Here is a 20,286-nt window from a genome sequence, read left to right on the forward strand (position 1 = left end):
CGCCCTCCAGCCTCCTGACACAGTCTAGGACAAAGCGGGCACAAACAGCTCAGGAACTACGGGACAGAGAGGAAGTGGAGAAGGAACTTAGTGTTGTAAAAGCCTGGATTCAGGAGACCAGGGAGCTTCTTCTCAATCCCACACCAGACATTGATTCTCTGCTGCAGGAGCTTGAGGTATATCTTACATCTAAAAAAAGAAACAGCATCTTTCTTCTTCCAGTCGGCCCTAGAACATTTCTATTTGAATATTATTATTTCTAATAAAAGTTACATGGGTACTCTATTTGTTGCATTATAGGTTGTACATGGAGAAGTGATCACTTATCGTCAGCATGTGGATAAATTAGCAGAGCAGCAACAGAGCAAGTACCTGGACCTCTACACTATACTGCCCTCTGAAATCTCTATGCAGTTGGCTGAGGTCTCACTTGCATTGGGTGCTATTGAAGATCAGGTACGGTATCATTTGAAAAGCTTTCAATGTAAATAAAATGTTAATGGGACTCTTTAAATGTTATATCATCTAAATTGTGATGTATGTTAAGTAGTCATGTATATTTCTTAATATGTTCTAGGTTCTTTCGAAAGAGAGAGAAATTCAGAAAATCAGAGAAATAAAAGAAGACTTCAGCTCTAGAATCCATGACATCTCTGAGAAGCTCAAAGCAATCTCAGCTAAATTCAAAGAAAAATCTCCTGATGTTGATCATGCCAAAGAAGAAGTCAAGGTGGGTTAACTTATTTCAGCTCGGTCTAACTGTGAATGTGTAGTTGACTACAGCTGGTAGGATTATAAAATTATGTATGTTGCATTTCTTTTCTCAGAGCATGGCTGAGGACTTGGACAGTTGCGGTCATACCCTCTCAGAACTGGATGCTGCTGTACAAGAGTTTGGCCGCAGAAACCCCCTGCTGGCCAAACAGCTTAGTGATGCCATCAGCAAACTATCAGAGATGCATCACAACACAACACGGCTAGCAGACTGTAGGAACAACTGGCTCAAAAAGGTTGGCTTTTCAGGTCCCCTTTATTAAAATGTTATTTTATTGTATGTTACAACATTCAGAAATTGTGACACAGGTAGACTGTTAAGCATACTTTATTTGTTTGTGTTGTGCTTTAACCATGCACTTCTCTCTTATCTTGGTTCCTCAGGCTGTCTGCTATTTAGATGAGTATAATGAGATGCTAGACTTCATTGTGAGGTGGTCGGAGAAAGCCAAAAGCCTGGTGAGGGCGAACATCATCTGGAACTCCTCTGTTCATCTGCAGGAGCAGATACGAATGTACCAGGTGAGTTGGGGGTCCAGAGAGCCATCCTCATAGGTTCTATTTTAATATTTAACAGACAGACATTTTAGCTTTTTAACGAAGTGTTATTGGGCTCTCTACATTATTTATAAAAGGAAAGATAAAAAGATGGACATGGTTTGAGCTTGACTCATGCTTATTCACACACAGTTCACAGACACGTCAAGATTTTTACCTTTGCACACTTTTCATGAAAGGCACGGGTCGCAGAAATCCCAACAGGAGGATACCACAAGTGTCTTTTATTCACTGCCTTGTTGCCATGTGCTTTAGGCTGTCCTTCGTGAATCTCGGGAGCTCCATGGAGACCTGGAATCAATGGCAGAGAAAGTGGAGCTTCTGTCTGAGGTGCTGCAGGTCGAGTCTATGAGCCAGCAGGTTTGTGAACTTAGTCGACACACTGAGGAGCTTCAGCAATGCATCAAGACACGACTGCAGAGCTTGGAGGATGCAGATAAGGTAAAAAAAGATTTCTTATCTATCACTTGTTTGTAACGTTAATGAATTGCCTTCTCTTCCTATTTTATTATATTTGACAAGAAGTATTAATACTTGTAGCTCATACCTTGTGATTAGTATACTTTATAATTGACTCATGTATGATATGTCCTCAGAGTATGGAAGCCCTGGAGTATGAAGTTAAGGCCCTACATGTTGCTTTGGAGCAGGTCCAAGCTACATTGACCTCACCAGAGTTGGCACGCCAGAGCCTCAAAGAACAGCTGGCTCAGAGACAGGTAACCACACTACATTAAAACAATCCAAGATGTGGCCTGTCATTTGTCAGAAAGCACCTCGGATGCTTACTTTGTACATTATAGCAGTTTCACACAATGTAAACTTTCCCTGTTTTTGCAGCGTCTGTTGGCAGATATGGAAAGCTTCAAGCAGCAGGTGCAGGCAGTGCAGCTGTGTCAGAGTGCTCTGCGGGTCCCAGAGGAGGTGATGCCCAACCTTGCCATTTGTCGCACAGCGCTGCGTCTGCAGCAAGAGGCCAGTCAGTTGCAGCATGTGGCCATTCAGCAATGCAACATCCTACAGGTACAGTAGGGGGCATTATTGCTGCAGCACAGTAACTTCTTATTGTAGTAACGTCATATTGTCCTGCATTCTGGCACAATATGCAATGCATAGTGTCTGTAGAAGTGCACGGCTAGCAACTTAAGTCACAGTGCTGCCAAGTAAACAAGCTTGATGATTTAAGAAGGTTTCGCATGACCTGAAAGATTCATATAGTTCTCTGCATATTTTGAGAGGTTTACTCTTTTTAAATTTTGCAAAAGAACCAAAACATTTTGGAGGTTTTTACTTTTCATCTAACCTTACCAAAGCAATTTCCTTTTCTTTAAATCTAGGAAGCAGTGGTGCAGTACGAGCAATATGAACAGGAAGTGAGAGACCTACAGGGACTGATAGAGGAAGCACACTGCATCATTCAGGACCGTCCGATCCCCACAAACAACATCCAGGAGCTGCAGGCCCAGATCCTTCACCATGAAGTACAATACATGAATTCACTCACTTAACCCACCTTTCCTGAGCAGGAAGAATGGAATTGAAGGGAAGAAACCCTGGACAAGTCATCATTGTAATACAGGCATAACAAATATGACATGCTTGCATATATAAATTTGTAGGTAGGTGATGGCGCAGTGGATATGACACATGCCTTTGGTGTGGGAATCCCACTGCAATACATCAACCAATGTGTCCCTCAGCAAGACACTTAACCCCTAGTTGCTCCTGAGGCGTGTGACCTCTGACATACATAGCAATTGTAAGTCGCTTTGGATAAAAGCGTCAGCTAAATGACATGTAATGTAATGTAATGTATGTAGCCCACATAAACAAGAACTTAACATGTAAATTGAACACGGAAAGGGACATCGATTTGATGCCTAACATCAATTTGATGCATCTTTTGCAATCTAGCAGCAGTACTAAATGCCGATCAGCTGTATTCAACTAATTAACTGTAATCCTCTGTACTGTGGTGTTATAGTTGAAATTTCCTCATAGCCCTATAATAAGTTGCACATTTTGTATTTTTGAATAGGAGCTTGCCCAGAAGATCAAAGGTTACCAAGAGCAGATCGCCTCACTAAACTCAAAATGCAAGATGCTGGCAGTGAAGGCCAAGCATGCCACCATGCTGCTGACAGTGAGTGATGTGGAGGGACTGCCTGAGGAGGATGGGGAGAAATCCAAAAAATCTTCAGCACAAGCCGTCATGGTTAGAGAACATAATAAACCACATAACATAGTGGTGCTTGACAAATCTGTTTGCATTGTTGGTGATGGCATTGTCTACTTAAAAAAAACTAATTCTGCTGTTTCTAAAGGGTTTTATTGATTTAATTTGACTGATATGTGTTTTTGAAAAGTGCATTGTGCCACTTTTATCAAAAAAACACATTGCATATGATTAATCTTTCCCAATCCACCTTGCATGTCTGCTCTTCTGTTAATGTTTCTTGCATGGCGTGTCAGATGATGGCTGGCCGCTGTCACACCCTCCTGTCTCCTGTAACTGAGGAGTCTGGGGAGGAGGGCACTAACAGTGAGGTTTCTTCTCCTCCTGTCTGTCGATCTCCTTCTCCCATCACTTACACTGAAGCCGCTATAACCAAGGTATCTGCCTTCCCTCTTCCTCTTTATAGCTTTTTTTTATCAGTCATTCTGGTCTATCAGCAAAATTGCATATACTTTTTTTTCAAATAATCTTTCTCTAATATCTCCTGTTTACTCAACTAAGCACTCTCACTTGATAAATGCAATTAATGAAGAAGTAAAAATTGAACCAAGGGAAGTAATAATCCATATCTATTCTCTGCCTGCACCTGCAAGCTCATCATGACTAACAATGAATTAGGGGTTTCATTACTAATTTGTCTTAACTGTTAATGGCACTGTTTGAATGTGTTTTTAGATGGGAAGAGGCACTCTCACAAGAGCTCCAATCCAAGAATTATATGACCCGACGTTTGAGTCTGTGGCCAACTTAGATGACTTGCAGCGCTCATGGGAGACATTAAAGAATGTGGTATGTAAATAATACACCATGTCAGCTTGGTAGTTTGTTGGTTCACAATGATTGTTATAGTGTTTTCAGGATTAGCACTTTTACATTGTTTTAATCGGTCTTCCAATAGATCAGCGAGAAGCAGAGGTCTCTTTATGAAGCTCTGGAAAAGCAACAGTATTACCAAGGTTCACTCCAGTCAATCTCCTCTAAAATGGAGGCTCTGGAGGCCAAACTGAGTGAGCCTCTGGAGGCAGATAAAAGCCCAGATAACCACATTAAGGCACAGGAGGTGAGTTGCTACAGTACAATAAAGGTTTTGAAAAGTTTTGATGGAAAGAGAGCTTTCACATTGACAGGGTAGGGAGTTGTCAGACTTCTAAAGTAATGTAAGAACTCATGATGCAACTTTTCGAACTATATCAAACATAAAAAATGATATTTTGCTAATGATGCATGTCTGTAGAAAACACATTTTGAGCCACTCTTGTCACCTTGTTTTGCATTTATTTTGCATTTATAATATCACAGTTTATAGTAAATAACTTTTTGTCTCAACATCACATTGCTGTTTGAATAAATGGATTGAAAAGGGAATTACTGCTCCTATATCAAAATTTCGAATTTGTGATATTTATTGTATGGTAACAGTCACAGTATCTACGAACATCAAAAAGATAATACTTCCCTTTAACAAACATAGAAATGAAAATAAAGTCAGTCAATATACAGCATGCAACACCTATAACAATGTTGTTCACTCCAGGGTCTAAAAGAAGAGATTCAGAATGTGCAGGAGGAAATCGACAGGCTGCAGGCAAGCTTCACAGAGGATCTGGCCTCTGATGCTGTGGACTCAGACATGGCTGACCAGCTGGCCATGCACTCCTCCCTCGCTGTGTTAGCTGAGAGGATGGCTACCATCCACATGAAGGCCTCGGGGAAACAGCAGCTATTAGAGGTACTCTTTGTGAAGATTGTGAAAGTATTTTACTGCTAATAGTAGCTAATAGTTGTGCTTAATCGATAAATTCAATTTAATTTCTATATTCCTAAAATAATAGATTGATGTTATGAGTAAAATGTAATGTGCTCTGCCCCAGGAGCGCATTAGTGACCGTCTGGAGGGTCAACAGCAGGAAGAGGCCATACAGCTCTATCACACCCAGGCAGATGAACTGGACCTGTGGTTGACCAGAATGCGCAGTGCTGTAACCTTCATCCTTGAACCTAGACCTCTAGAGGACACTGATATGGAGGATCAGCTTGCTGAATGTCAGGTAAGAGCTCCCCCTGCTGTTCATCCAGAGCAATGGATGCATACATGTTAATTGGAATTATTATATGAATGAATTTATGAATATGCATATGAGGTTGTTAATATGTCATAGCAAATTGTCGGGAATGGCAGTACGGTGTACTGGAGTACTGTTTTCTAGGTGTTGTCTCTGGTCAGCACACTAATGCAAATGTGCCTGTGGATTATTTAGATCTGTCTTATACTTCAATATTTTCTTTCCCGTATCATCCCAGGGGGACAGGAACCTTTCAGTGGGTAAACAAGAGCATTAGAGGTGTTTAAAGGGGCATTCAGATGGCTAGGCTACTAAGCGTGTAGAACTAGTCTTAAGAAGATTATGCAGAGAGTCTGTTAGCTGCATAGGGCGGAATACTTAGGGGTTGTGGCTTTCAGACGATTAATAGATTCTGCTGCCGTGATTGGTGTTGGTGATAAAGCTGCTAGAATATCCAAGTAGGTGAATCCTAGGGAATGGGGAGGGTAAGGCAGTATGTAGAGTTACTCTCTGCATTTGAGACCGTATGGAGCTATCAATAGCAGAGTAGTGGCAATGGTGTTTTAAAACAAATGTATCTTCAAACTTTGGAACAGCATTCATTGATTGGCATCGTTAGATTGTCTGGACTTAGAATGGTGTTCTGCACACAAGAGTTACTTTTGAATTTGTGCGTGACCATGTATCATGTAGAGCATGGACCGTGAAGGATTAGTGGTAATATGTTGCACAGGAGGCGAGGCTGGAGAGGTGGGCCAAGGATGAGAGCAGAGGAAGAGCTCTCCTTGTCCTGTAGCTGGGGAAAGCTTGTGGTGTAGGGGGTTCAGCCAGACCCTGGCCCCCTGTTTGTCTGGAGCGTCTATTGGGCTGCTGTAGGTGGTGAGACGTGAGACCATGTTTGAGCTGGCTTCTCTGATCCTGCTACTGCAGAACATGCTGCTGGAGATTGAAGAGAAGGTGCTGGCCCTGTCAGAGCTGTCCATGCACAGTGAAAGCCTGCTGCTGGAGGGCCGCACAGAGACCAGAGAGGAAGCTGAGCAGTTGGCCGGGAAGATACGCATGTTGAAGGGCAGCCTATTGGAGCTGCAGAGCATGCTTCAGGACAGGCGGATCAACATCGAGGTGAGGTGGCTTCATGCTTTCAATGCTGCCATGTGATGCTGAACTTTCACAATACCACATTAGGCTCAGTCCTTACTGTGGGTACCTTGCTCACGATGTTGATTAAAACATTTTCCAACATCACAGTGTGACATTTTCTGTCTAAATGCACCATAAAGAAAATGTTTATACTCTGACTTGAACCACCATATTTATTAGAGCATCATAATACAATATGCTGACCTACCTAAGTGTCAAGTCCATTTGTTAGCATAACAAGCAAAACAGAAAATGAGAAACCAGCTAAGGAAATATCAAATGTTGTCCTTAATATCTCTTCTGTGACGCCTCTTTGTTTCAGTATTTCTATGATGAATTTGCAAAACTTGTGAATCAGAATTTAGTTACTGCATTTGATAGTCCTGTTTCTTCCTTTCTGATGTGTGTTTCCTAAATATTTAATTTTTATTTTAGGACTCGCTGCAGGAACAAGAGGACAGTGAATCAGACTCCAGCCTCTCTCAAAGTCCCAGTGTGCAGGACTGGCTGGCCCAGGCCCGGACCACACGTTCCCAGCAACACCAGGACAGTCTGCAGAGACAGAGGGTACATTTTCACATATTATTTTTGTTTCCTTATTATAGCAAAACAAAGGCAGCCCCAGGCTACTCATACTAAAATTGAAATCTCCTTTCTCAAATGATTTGTTGTCAATTGTTTTTTAACTTATGGCCACTATCACACAGCATGCTTGCATTGAAATGATATATTGTTACCATTATACTGTTGAAGAATACAATAATAATCCCATCTTTATAAAATACAATACAAATACTTTGACATCATTGTAACACCAAACAGTGTGTCAGAACCAAATTAATTATATTATACAAACTCCAATTACAGTAGATGGTTTGCTTTTTAGGAACTGGAGGAGCAGCTCGCTGAACAGAAAAAGTTGCTTCAGTCAGTGGCGAGCAGAGGAGAGGAGATCCTTATACAGCAGGCCTCGCCCAGCAGTGCCAGGTATTTTACAAACTATTATACCTTATATATAACTCAAATCAATTAGTACAATTTTAAGTTAACATTTTGTAATGATTTCCTGTAGCAGATTATAAATTGAGCATTTATTAATTCATGTTTCCGTCACCGTGCAGTACAACGGAGCCATTTTCACCAGCAGCTTTGGTTGAGAGGGAATCTCAGGCTGCTCGAGAGCAGATGAGGCAGAAATGGGAGAGCCTCAGACTAGAGCTCAAAACTAAGCTGCAGCTCCTGCAGAAAACCCTGGAGCAGGACCACAAACAGCCGGTACAAACCTTGTTGTGTTGTTATTGTTAGTATTAAGCAGCAGTGGAAGTAAAGTGCATTGACCCGTTAGGTTGTTTTTCTGCAGGTATACTCCAGAGCTTCTCGTGTGACCACAGCTGGAACACTGTTTAAAGGAGAAACACAAGCTAACAAATCCTCCCTGAATAATCTGTATGATAGCTTCAGACAAACAATAGAGGACATGACCACTCAGGTATTTCTATAACATTCTTTTACAGTATAATGCCATTCTATTGCAACATTGAAATATGTAGTTCGGCATGTGTCAACGGAAATTTGCAACACTCTTGTGTGTACATAGTCCAGTGGTGGTGAGGCACAGGTGGCGCAGATGGAACAGCAGCTCTACACAGCTGTGTCATCCACCTCCTCTTGGCTGGATGGTGTGGAAAACAACGTCTTCTCAGGCTCAGTGCTGCTGGCTGAAAACGCAGAGACCCAGCTACAAAAGCAGGAGGTACATTCAGGCGTATTTGTGAAGCTTCTATCATTTTTGCAGAAGGTTTAATAGCAAATCATATGACCCTGTTAATATCCATGAAAGTTCCCTAAAGTTCAGTTGACAATAAATTTGTAGGAAGTTGATTACTGATACAGTATGTGGCTGATGTTTGAAAAGTTCTGCTCTATATATATAATCTTCATAATCTTTGTCATTTTGCAGTTGAGTATTTTTTAAATCTTCCTGAACTGTTTCTGATCTTTCCTGCAGACCTTAGAGAATGATGTGAGGCATGTCACAGAGGAGGTAAAGCTCAGCCAGGCTCTGTTAGCTGGGTCTTCAGTGTTGAGACAAGAGGACCAATCGCTGCTTGAGGACAACCTTGACTGCCTGAAAGAGAGATTAGGAGCTCTGGGTTGTGCTCTGGGGACACGCTGTGACCACATGAGGACCAGAGCACATGAGCTCACAGCCCACCAGGTTTGCCTAATATTTTGCATTTGTTGCTTTTGAAGAACGTTTTATTTTTTCTTGAAGAATGCCCACTATAAAACCAAAACTTTTGCAGACTGTTCAAGAAATGTTGATTCTGATAAATGTTCTATAAATTGTCTTGAAAGACTGAGTTGCAGCTTCTCCAAACTGCTTTAATTGAGACCAAGTGCCAGATCCTACAGGCCTTAGCTGGAGCCATGGATAGAACAGCCTCAAAACAACTAGAGGTAATGAAAGCTTTAGCATCACATGCATGCACACACACCCTGCTTTTCTCTCAATTTACAGAGACCAAAAAATGATTGTGAATGTCATGTCTCTTAGGTTATTGCCTGTGCAGAGCAGAGCCTGAAAGACTTTGAACAGAGGATTACAGAGCTCAAAACCAGAGGAGCAACACTACAGGCGGATCAGATATCAGCAAACAAAATACTAAAACTCCAGGTAATGTACATCACTGAAAACCGTGCAGTAAAAGCTGCTCAGTATAGGTTTTACCTATTTATGGTCTTTGTGTGTGTTTTCAGGATTCCTATGAGGAGCTGGTGATGACGGTGGGTTCCCGGCGCAGTGGGCTGAACCAGAGCATGGCTCTAAAGGAGCAGTACGAACGTGCTCTGCAGGATCTCACGGACCTGGTAGACACAGCTAAAGACAAGATGGCTGCTGATCAAAGGATCGTTGTCAGCTCTGTCGAGGAAGTCCAGAATCACCTGGACAAACATAAGGTTTGGTCATTCTGGAGCTCTGTTAAAGTAGAAAGGCTTAAGTAATATTTATAATCAAACATTGAACACAGCCACAGCCAATGCTGCAGACACGCTGCTGAGAGAAAAAGAACTGGTGTGTTTATCTGTGTCTGATTCTGTTTTTCTAGGAGTTCTTCCAGGGTCTGGAGTCCCATATGATTCTAACAGAAATGTACTTCAGAAAAATCAGTGTTCTGATGCTTCCCAAAGAGAGTCAGGCCCTGGAGGAGACACTGGCTGAGGCTCAGAGCGTCCTCAAAGAGGCACACAGTAAAGGAGTTGAGCTGGAGTGTATCCTGGAGGTGAGAGATAAAATACTGTGTGTTAACCATTATTTTTCTTTTGAAAGCATACTGACATAACGAAAGGAAATCTGATTATGTCATTATTTGAAATGCTTATTTTTCTGGCCCGGACAAGATGTGAAAATTTTTTGTTGGTCCAAAAGGTTTTTTAAATGCTACTTAACTGTGTTGTCAATATATGTTTCTAACTGAAAAGGAATAGATATTTATAAATTGCGGAAAAACTTCTCAAGTTACCTCTGCTTGAAAACTAAAGCTGAAAAAGCTTAGTTTACAGAGAATTTATTGGAAAGCCTTTCTTTTTTCCCTCCATAATAGGAGAGCACAGCAGTGGCTAAATTGTTATAGTGGTCTTCATCTAAGGTTTACTTGTCAGCTTTTTCAATTTGAAATATTCTATGTATTTCTTTTTTTTTAGACTTGGTGCCGCTTGATGCAGGATTACCAAAGTCTCAACCGCCAATTGGAGGCAGTTGAAGGAAACATCCCGACCGTTGGCCTGGTGGAAGAGACTGAAGAAAGGCTAATGGACAGGATTTCATTGTATCAGGTAAAAAGTGACATCAATGCAAATTTTAGAATATGGCAAAGGAAGGAAGGAAGGAGGACCAAAAGAAATGTAGCCAGCACACATGATATGCATTTCTTTTCCTCTCTGAGCTTCTTGGTATAGATTTGTTTTACTCTGGGTAGATGTGCTTTACTTTTATTTAATTTACTCACTCACTCTCACTCTGTTTCTTCACCCAACTCTTCCCAGCTGGTGTTGCTCCCTCTACAATGTCACTTTTTAAAGATTTTGTTTTTTCTACCTGCCCCTTTCCATTCTCTGTAAAGGGTCTAAAAGGCAGACTGACAGAGTACCAGCACAAGCTATACCAGGTCCTGGATGAGGGCAAACATCTCTTGCTGTCAGTGTGCTGTCCCGCACTCGAGAACCAACTCTCTCTGCTGGGGGAACACTGGCTCAACAACACCAGCAAGGTCAACAAAGAACTACAGCGCCTGGAGGCCATCCTCAAACACTGGACCAGGTCAGAAACAGAATCGTTTAGGCATCAAATACAAATGATATCCCATAGAGACCCTGAAAAACATTATCTTTAGAAGGGTCTGTAAGTTGGGCAGCTTAGCAATAATTATTAAATTCACAGATCTGAGTGCACAAAACAACATTTTTAGTCTTAAGCAGATATACTGTTATATGATTAAATTGTGGTTTTCCTCTAGGTATCAGAGGGAGTGTGCAGAGCTTAGCGAATGGCTGCAGTCTGCTCTGGAGCGTCTGGAGTTTTGGAATACGCAGGCGGTGTTAGTCCCACAGGAGCTGGAAACTGTCAGAGACCATCTCTCTGCTTTTCTTGTAAGGCCACAGTTTTTATTAGTTTTAATTTGCATTTTGTACCTGTATTGATCCAGAGATTCAGGCTCTTCTCAAGGAACAGTGCTACAACTAGTAAACATGTATACAGATTTATACAGGTCTTTGTTGCTTTGTCGTGGGCGGCTGTGGCTCAGTGGTAAAGCGGTGGTTCGATCCTTGGCCCTGCAGTCCCATGTCGAAGTGTAGTAGTAACAATCTTGCTGTGTCATCTGCAAAAAGCTCAGTATATAATATCATCATAAAATATACATTTGATTGCATACTAGCTGTTGATTGCGGTCACCGTCTGTCTCAGGAGTTTTCAAAGGAAGTTGAAGGCAAGTCCAGCCTGAAGAGCTCTGTGGTAACCGAGGGCAACCAGCTGCTGCGTCTGAAGAAAGTGGACACAGTGGTGCTGCGGTCTGACCTGGCACGCATTGACACTCAATGGACTGAGCTGCTCACACGCATCCCAGTGGTCCAGGAGAAGCTACATCAGGTATGGTCACAGTCGAGCCAGACTGAACAGGCTTAGCTGCTCAAAGGCTGCTCAAATAGGATTACCCTTTCTGCTGCTTCACTCATATACAGACGTTTTCACACAAGGTTGCCCTCAAACTGGCAGCATGTGGGTTTTTGTCTTCCTGGATGTCTAATATTCTGGTCCAATGGATTTCTTTTTTTTTTTTTCAGATCCAAATGGAGAAGTTGGCCTCACGTCATGCCATATCTGAGCTGTTTAACTGGATATCATTGATGGAGAATGTCATTGAGGAGAATGAAGAAAACCTCAAGAGTGCAGTGGGGTCAAATGTGATTCAGGACTACTTGCAAAAATACAAGGTAGTGGACTTCATACAGATTCATAGATTCACAGCACTTTTGACTTTGTTTACAAAATGTTTGAAATTTTTTTAGGGTTTTCAAACATATTCATATATTTTTCAGCTACAAATCAAATTATATAAGACCATATGTGTACATCCACAATTTTGATTTGTTTAAACATGTTCTCTATTGCATCTTTGAGTATTTATTGTACGTACACTGACTAACCTGATTAATAAGGATGATGTAATGCAATTTTAATTGTGAATCTATTGTTGTTTCCTCCAACTCAGGGCTTCAGAGTAGATCTAAGCTGTAAGCAGCTGACTGTGGACTTTGTAAACCAGTCAGTGCTGCAGATCAGTGGTCAGGACGTGGAGAGCAAGCGCAGTGATAAGACTGACTTTGCTGAGCGACTGGGAGCAATGAACCGACGCTGGCAGATCCTACAAGGCCGCATCAATGAGAGGGTGAGGCCATAGGCACTGATACTGGTTAATACAAGACTAGATATATAGAATACTTTATTCATCCCCATATGGAAATTCAGAATAACAGCCATTGTCATTTATTAGTGCAAAATGAGGATGTTACAACTTCATTTGTATGAAATTCTTGCAGATCCAGTTCCTTGAGAGCCTTTTGGATATGTGGTTGGAGTATGAGAGCAGTGTTCAGTCCCTGAAGTCCTGGATGGCAACTCAGGAAGAAAGGTTAAAGAGGAAACACCGGATAGAGGATTTAACATCTGTGCAGAATGCTCTCAAAGACTGCCAGGTATGCAGCTATAAACACTGATTTATCAAGACATGTTATACCCGTACATGCTGTTGTTATTACGATCACACCCTTTTTAGTCCATGTTTTTTATCATGTGAAAACTATTAACTTTCAGGAAATGGAAGAGTTGGTGAAGGAAAAAGAGAAAGAACTAGAGAGGGTGGAGGAGCAGGGCTGTGCCCTCGTCCAGAACAAGACCGATGAGGCCTGTGCTATCGTCATGGAGACACTCCAGGGTGTCAATCACACCTGGGCCAACCTGGACCACTTGGTAAGCTCCCCTGTTCTCTTTCCACTCTATGTTTTTTGTGGTACATCGGTTACACCAATCTATCTGCGCAACTCTGCTCTTTCTTGTTCTGTTCTGGCCTGCTCTTAACAATTTACTCAATGTCACTCACTGTGTGCTTTTCATTACACCTTTAACAGATAGGACAACTAAAAATCAGCCTAAAGTCAGTGCTGGATCAGTGGAGTCTATACAAGCGGGCTTCAGAAGAGATCAATGGCTACCTGATGGAAGGAAGGTACTCTGTATCTCGTTTCCGCCTCCTCACGGGCTCCCTGGAGGCTGTTCAGCTGCAGGTGCAAAGTCTGCAGGTATGTTAGGATGAAGAGGTGTTTGATTTATTATCCCTGTCAGCTGGCCTGTAGTCATCTAGAGACATTTGTTTACATTGATTGCATTAGTATGTGTTTCTGAAATCTCGTTGCGATGAAGGTGACATTTACTATATTTTTCATTAGGGGAATGTTTCTAAATTTTTACTTACACACAATTTATCATTGCTGTTGAATTAAGCACTGTGTTGTCATCTTTTAAGGATTTGCGAGAGGAACTGGAGAAACAGGAGAGCAGTCTGAGAAAATTTGGTGCTGTGACCCACCAACTGCTGAGGGAGTGTCACCCTTCAGTGTCAGATTCTCTCAACAATGCCCTTAAGGATGTCAATGCAAGGTGATCTTAAAATAGAAAAAAGTAAAACCGTAGGCATTTTAGCTGTTAAGGCTAATTTGACAGCTAAGCCAATTTTGTATTGTTTTTATTATCCCTTACATTGATCCATGTCATATTTGCACCCAGATGGACTAGCTTACTGGAGGAGATTGCAGAGCGTCTGAGAAGCAGCAAAGCCCTGCTTCAGCTGTGGCAGCGCTACAAGGAGCTTTATGAGCAGAGCTTCAGCAGCATCCAGCTGCAGGAGGAAAAGGCAGACCAGCTCCTCAAGCTCGCTTGCAGCAAGGACATCGCTGATGAGGAAGTGTCCGACTGGATCCAAGAATGCAGCGTGAGTGAGGCCACAGCTGTTGACTTATTTTATATCTAAACACCTGTTCAGTATTATGTCTTTGTTTTAAGGCCTTATTAAGAAAGCCGGTATGCCACATGTAGTGAAATTATGTTTCTTTGTTGCTGCAACATGATTGCTTTCAAGCGTTTAGCAGATTTTTGTTTATTTTCCTCAAGTGAAAGTTTAAATCATGTTGAAAAGTTCCCTGTGTGCCTACCAATTGATGCATATAATTTTTTACATGTAGGATTTTATTTTGTTTTAGTTTTGAATGAAAAGATACTCTACTCTACCACTGCTCTACTCTAAATTGTATGTGTGCTTTGTCTCAGGAGGTGCTCCGGTCCCAAGCTCCGGTGCAGGCCTCCCTGCAGGTTCTCCAACAACTGGGAGATCAGTTGAAACAACAGGTGGACACATCAGCAGCCTCTGCCATCCAGTCAGATCACCTCTCTCTCACCCAACGGCTGGCTGCTGTGGAACAGGCTCTTACCAGACAGCTCACCACACTGCAGGTACAGAAAAGGATTTACAACAAATAGTTTTGACTCCCAGTTCATTTAAGTAGCCAGTCAGAATCCTGAATTTTACACTTATGGGCTGCTGACATTTCTCTTCCACACCAGACTGGAGTTCAAGACTATGAAACCTTTAACGATCAGCTGGATTCGCTGGGGTGCTGGATAGTTGAAGCTGAGGAGGCTCTGAAGGTGCACGATCCCAACGGCTCCACTGATCCGATAGTCCTCCTAGACCGCATGCAGGAGCTTAAGGTTGTTGTTTTTGTCCTTTTGTCCATTAGTTGAAATAATCAACTGATTAAACTGTAATTAAGAAATGTAACATTTCTCTCTTGTCCTCTACAGAGGCTCATGCTGAAATTCAGCAGTATGGCTCCTGAACTGGAGCGTCTCAATGAGCTTGGTTACCGGCTCCCTCTCAACGATTCAGAGATCAAGCGCATGCAGAATCTCAACAGGAGCTGGTCAACAACCTCAGCACAGGCCACAGAGAGATTCAGGTATAACACATACGTAAAAGATCTGGTAAATATAAAAATAAAAAATGTGCAAACCTTTCCCAAAGTTGGTTAAAATGCTATATATCCATTCTGAAAATAAATGTTTAAATACATGTGACCATCCCAGCACAGTTTCTTGACACTCTACAGAAGTTAAAACTGATGAGATTCATTTAATTGAAGGACTGGCGCACATAACCTCACAAACCCAATGCTGTTCAGTAAAGGCCAATGTTCTACGTGACTGAGATGATGGAATTGGTGGACATCAAAATTATGTATTTTGTTTGCTCTTTGCAGCAAACTCCAGTCCTTCCTACTGCAGCAGCAGACCTTCCTGGAGAAGTGTGAAACCTGGATGGAGTTCCTGGTCCAAACGGAAGAGAATCTGACAGTGGAAATTTCTGGGAACTACCAGAGTTTGATGGAGCAGCAAAAAGCTCACGAGGTAAGAGTCCCTTTGAAGTAAAGGACCCTGAACCAGCTGTTTTATTTATTTATTTATTTATCATTAATCATCAATATGTTGCCTTTCAGTTATTCCAAACTGAGATGTTCAGTCGGCAGCAGATCCTCCACTCTATTATCAGTGATGGACAGAGGATGTTAGAGCAGGGTCAGGTGGATGACAGGTAAAGAGAACAAAATCACATTGTTTCTCATCTGTTAGTTTGTAACATATAGTATATATAGTTATAGTTTTTTTAATTTATATACTATATTACTCTGAATAGAAGATTGCAAGACTAATAAAGCCATTGCTTTTTGTTTACCACAAAAAAAACTGTTACAAGTCTTCCTTTGACAATCCTATTACTTCCCTCTCCTGCAGAGATGAATTCAACCTGAAGTTGGCTCTCCTGAGTAACCAGTGGCAGGGCGTAGTGCGGCGTGCTCAACAGAGGCGGGGGATCATTGACGGTCTGATCCGCCAGTGGCAGCGCTACAGAGAAATGGTGGAGAAGCTGCGCAAATGGCTGGTGGAGGTCTCCCACCCTGCAGAAGCCATTCAGGCAGGGACTACAGTTCCTCTGCAACAAGCCCGCTCAATGCTGGATGCTGTCCAGGTACATAATGTAAACGCTTACAGAGTACACATCTCAGATTTATCTAGATGGTGCTGGACAGAAAGACATACATTTTGTGTTTAGTCCACCACTAATCTCTTCAAAATAGACATATATCTTTGTCAGGGTGACTAAGAAGTATTATGGTGTATCCTGGCAAAAGAGCTAAATCTCGATCAATGAAGAGAGAATAAACCTACTCGGAAAAAATCAATAGCGTCTCATTTTTCTTGATGTGATAAGCCCCAACTATATGATACTCCAAAAGAGGAAACACTAAGTAACTATTTACAAATGTTGTTTGAGCAAGATATAGACTGGTCTGTGTGACTGTGCTTTTCTGGTTCAGCTGAGGGAAAAGGTGCTTCAGCGTCAGCAGGGCAGCTACATCCTAACAGTGGAGGCTGGCAAACAACTGCTCCTGTCGGCTGATAGCCGGGCAGAGGTGGCCCTGCAGGCAGAGCTTACTGATATTCAGGAGCGATGGAAACATGCAAGCACCTGCTTGGATGAACAGAAGAAAGAGCTTGCCACCTTATTAAAGGTAAACCAGACAAATTGCCAGCAGCGTGTGGAGTACAGGGTACCTCAGGGGACATTGAAGGGATACTATAAATGTTTTTTGTAAGTGCACGTTTGCATGCTTTTCCTTTGTTGTTTCAAAACCCCCACCAAGAGGCACAACCAGCTTTTACATGTTGTTTAAATGAACCAAATTCCCCCAAAATATAGTTATTTAGTAGTGATGCAGTTGCAACTATTGTTTGTGTCACGTGCAGGATTGGGAGAGGTGTGAGAGAGGTATTGGTGGATCACTGGAAAAACTTCGAGCCTTCAAACGGCAGCTCTCTCAGCCTCTTCCTGATCACCAAGAGGATCTGCAGGCTGAGCAGATGCGCTGCAAGGTAACAACCTCGAAGCATTTACAAAACTCACAAAACCAAACTTTACATACCATTAACTCAAGGCTGGAATTCAACTTCAGCTTTGGGGACCTTGACCTAAAAAGTGTATAATCAGTGAAAAGTGTATAATCAATGTAGAGTTCTTTAAATAAGTTCCCTCATCCGTTGAGTTGCCTTTGAAATACATTAAATTGAATGTTGAATATTTTAATAATATTACTTTTGTTTCAATACCAGGACCTGGAGAACACATTTGATGGCTGGACTGGGGATCTGGCCCATCTGACTGTACTGCGGGAGTCCCTGTCTTGCTACATCAGTGCTGAGGACCTGTCTGTCCTGCAGGAGCGAATTGAGCTGCTGCATCGACAATGGGACGAAATCTGCCACCAGGTACAGTGCACCACAAAGTACCTGTGCGTAGATGATTTTATGAATATCAGCTACTGGAGCATTATTTGAATAAAACTATAGACAATAACATCATAGCTACGCCCTGTATCACAGAGTATTAACCACTTGTAGGTGTCACTATGTGATACACTGGTCTCGTCTCTGCAGTTCCTTGAGATGCCAAACGATGGTGCTGGTGTCAAACACAATCATAAAACTGTTATACTTTGGTTTTGATGGTGTCAGTTAGCCAACATCGAACACAACTTACTATCATATGCATAAAAGACAGAATATTTATATGTCTAATTGGTTTTAGAAATGCAACTGAATCTTATCGATACAGAATGTTCACACACAGACTTTCAATTAATAGTATAACAAGAAGATAAGAAAAGACATTACTTAAATGTTACTGAAAATGGCATTTCACTTTAATTTTACAGTTTTTGAAAAGGAACTTTCCTGTGTAGAGCAGTTGCTTTGGCGTGTAAAGTTAAACCTCAAGGTTCAGAGTTGTTCTGAGGTTTCCAGAGTTGCATCCTGTGTAGAGTAGGTAAAATACACCCACAGGAAACACACAGAAGCACACACTCTGCTCCTTGATGCAAATGAATCAGTCATGGTGCAGTGATCTCTAACGCTACTTCCGTTTGAGCCTTTTTGACACGAATGCACTTTTGTTAGAATTTAACATGCATTGATTGATTGATCTTATGCACTTTGCACAGTGATGCACTTAACTGAATATACATTGCTGTGCCTCTGCAGCTGTCACTGCGCAGGCAGCAGGTCAGTGAGAAGCTGAATGAGTGGACTGTATTCAACGAAAAGTACAAGGAGATCTGCGAGTGGCTCACCAACATGGAAAGCAAGGTCTCCCAAAATGGAGACATCAGCATTGAGGAGATGATCGAGAAGCTCCGCAAGGTAAACAGAAATATAGTGTTCGTTGTTTTCAAAAATGCTGATATGGCCAAGCTACTTATAATAATACGTTTATTTAACATAGCACATTTTACAGATAAAGTCACAAAAGTGCTTCACAAGAGAATAATAAAAACAACAAGACCCAATAAAATGAAATAACAATGGAAATTAAGTATCACCATATTGATATCTGCGTTTTATTTCAATATTTTTTAAATTGCCTTTACACTCTGGTTGGGTTGCATTGTGTGTTAGGACTACCAGGAGGAGATCACTGTGGCTGATGAGAACAAACTGCAGCTGCACCAGCTGGGACAGCGCCTGGCTAGAGCCAGTCACAAGAGCAAAGCGGCTGAAATCGGTCAAAAACTCAACAAAGTCAGTGACCGCTGGCAACACCTCGTGGATCTTATCGGAGCCAGGTGAAAAGACACACGCTCACACTTAAGTAGCTTAAAAGGGCCTGTAATTTCTCCCAGTACATGCAGAGAAGGACACAAAGCAATATTTCTGCACTGTTTTTCAACACTTTCTGGAATGTATTGCAATTAGATTGTACTGACAAAGTTGAATGGATTATGGAAATAGAGTGAAGAAGCTGAGAGAAACGCTGGTGGCCGTGCAGCAGCTGGATAAGAATATGAGCAGCCTTCGATCCTGGCTGGCCCACATCGAGACCGAGCTGTCCAAACCCATCGCCTACGACTCCTGTGACTTCCAGGAGATTCAGAGGAAGCTTGATCTGCAGCAGGTAACAAAACAGTACAGTGCATAACATATGTACAATACTATAAGTTAAATTCTATAGTATTGTATCAATTCTATTCTACTATTAACATGCAACCTTAAACTAGCATTGAACACTTTTAGGAGTTGTTGTTGCAATGAGGTATTGAATTCTACTCTTTACATGGATCTAAGTTTCCTTCTTTTTCCTCAAATTGAGAAGCACTTATTTAATGTGACATCTAAATCAAGAACTGTTTTGTGAATTAATATATTTTGTGGTTCTTTAATGTCAAATTATTACAGTTATTAGTCAGTATTGGAAAGTCTTTTTCATTAAATCAGCTAATCAAAAGTCATTGTTATTATATTACGTTATAATTTACCTCTTTCTCTCCCTTTGCATCACTTATTATTACAAACACTCATACTCACTCTCGCTTTCTTTTTTCTCACCATTCAGGAGCTTCAGCGGGACATCGAGAAGCACAGTACTGGAGTGGCATCCGTACTGAATCTGTGTGAGGTGCTTCTGCACGACTGTGACGCCTGCGCCACCGATGCAGAGTGCGACTCCATCCAGCAGGCGACTCGTAGCCTTGATCGCCGCTGGAGGAGCATCTGTGCCTTGTCTATGGAGAGGAGACTCAAGTAAGATGTCAGATGTTTGATGAAAACAAAAAGAGTGGATAGTATGGATGGAAAACAGGTCATTGTTATTATTGTATATCATACATTTTCTCTCTGTTAGGATTGAGGAGACATGGCGTTTATGGCAGAAATTCCTAGATGACTTTGCACGATTTGAGGAGTGGCTGGCCACTTCAGAGAAGACTGCTGCTCTGCCCAACTCCTCTGGTGTACTGTACACTGTAGCCAAGGAGGAACTTAAGAAATTTGAGGTATTGCAAATGTGTGCTGTG

The 20,286-nt window shown here is 41.8% G+C and overlaps 1 protein-coding gene across 1 annotated transcript in view; it reads left to right on the forward strand.

The window, feature by feature from the left end:
* The window catches only part of syne1b (spectrin repeat containing, nuclear envelope 1b), an 80,846-nt gene that overhangs the window by 49,730 nt on the left and 10,830 nt on the right, over nt 1–20,286 (forward strand). The window contains exons 81-131 of the mRNA XM_028565788.1: nt 11–176; nt 301–456; nt 578–730; nt 828–1,010; nt 1,159–1,296; nt 1,588–1,773; nt 1,929–2,051; nt 2,173–2,355; nt 2,670–2,813; nt 3,371–3,547; nt 3,805–3,945; nt 4,244–4,357; nt 4,467–4,628; nt 5,103–5,297; nt 5,440–5,616; nt 6,562–6,753; nt 7,207–7,338; nt 7,658–7,758; nt 7,893–8,046; nt 8,132–8,260; nt 8,369–8,524; nt 8,780–8,989; nt 9,130–9,231; nt 9,329–9,448; nt 9,532–9,732; nt 9,882–10,055; nt 10,477–10,608; nt 10,896–11,092; nt 11,289–11,421; nt 11,738–11,920; nt 12,115–12,264; nt 12,543–12,719; nt 12,871–13,026; nt 13,145–13,300; nt 13,459–13,629; nt 13,854–13,987; nt 14,114–14,318; nt 14,654–14,836; nt 14,948–15,094; nt 15,188–15,342; nt 15,643–15,790; nt 15,880–15,974; nt 16,175–16,409; nt 16,759–16,953; nt 17,189–17,314; nt 17,552–17,707; nt 18,479–18,637; nt 18,893–19,059; nt 19,226–19,388; nt 19,827–20,014; nt 20,115–20,265. Of these exons, the coding sequence (XP_028421589.1) occupies nt 11–176; nt 301–456; nt 578–730; nt 828–1,010; nt 1,159–1,296; nt 1,588–1,773; nt 1,929–2,051; nt 2,173–2,355; nt 2,670–2,813; nt 3,371–3,547; nt 3,805–3,945; nt 4,244–4,357; nt 4,467–4,628; nt 5,103–5,297; nt 5,440–5,616; nt 6,562–6,753; nt 7,207–7,338; nt 7,658–7,758; nt 7,893–8,046; nt 8,132–8,260; nt 8,369–8,524; nt 8,780–8,989; nt 9,130–9,231; nt 9,329–9,448; nt 9,532–9,732; nt 9,882–10,055; nt 10,477–10,608; nt 10,896–11,092; nt 11,289–11,421; nt 11,738–11,920; nt 12,115–12,264; nt 12,543–12,719; nt 12,871–13,026; nt 13,145–13,300; nt 13,459–13,629; nt 13,854–13,987; nt 14,114–14,318; nt 14,654–14,836; nt 14,948–15,094; nt 15,188–15,342; nt 15,643–15,790; nt 15,880–15,974; nt 16,175–16,409; nt 16,759–16,953; nt 17,189–17,314; nt 17,552–17,707; nt 18,479–18,637; nt 18,893–19,059; nt 19,226–19,388; nt 19,827–20,014; nt 20,115–20,265 (8,131 nt within the window). The remainder of the gene's footprint in view (nt 1–10; nt 177–300; nt 457–577; nt 731–827; nt 1,011–1,158; nt 1,297–1,587; nt 1,774–1,928; nt 2,052–2,172; nt 2,356–2,669; nt 2,814–3,370; nt 3,548–3,804; nt 3,946–4,243; nt 4,358–4,466; nt 4,629–5,102; nt 5,298–5,439; nt 5,617–6,561; nt 6,754–7,206; nt 7,339–7,657; nt 7,759–7,892; nt 8,047–8,131; nt 8,261–8,368; nt 8,525–8,779; nt 8,990–9,129; nt 9,232–9,328; nt 9,449–9,531; nt 9,733–9,881; nt 10,056–10,476; nt 10,609–10,895; nt 11,093–11,288; nt 11,422–11,737; nt 11,921–12,114; nt 12,265–12,542; nt 12,720–12,870; nt 13,027–13,144; nt 13,301–13,458; nt 13,630–13,853; nt 13,988–14,113; nt 14,319–14,653; nt 14,837–14,947; nt 15,095–15,187; nt 15,343–15,642; nt 15,791–15,879; nt 15,975–16,174; nt 16,410–16,758; nt 16,954–17,188; nt 17,315–17,551; nt 17,708–18,478; nt 18,638–18,892; nt 19,060–19,225; nt 19,389–19,826; nt 20,015–20,114; nt 20,266–20,286) is intronic.

This window comes from Perca flavescens, chromosome 20 (assembly GCF_004354835.1).
Source record: "Perca flavescens isolate YP-PL-M2 chromosome 20, PFLA_1.0, whole genome shotgun sequence".
Classification (NCBI taxonomy): Eukaryota; Metazoa; Chordata; class Actinopteri; order Perciformes; family Percidae; genus Perca; species Perca flavescens.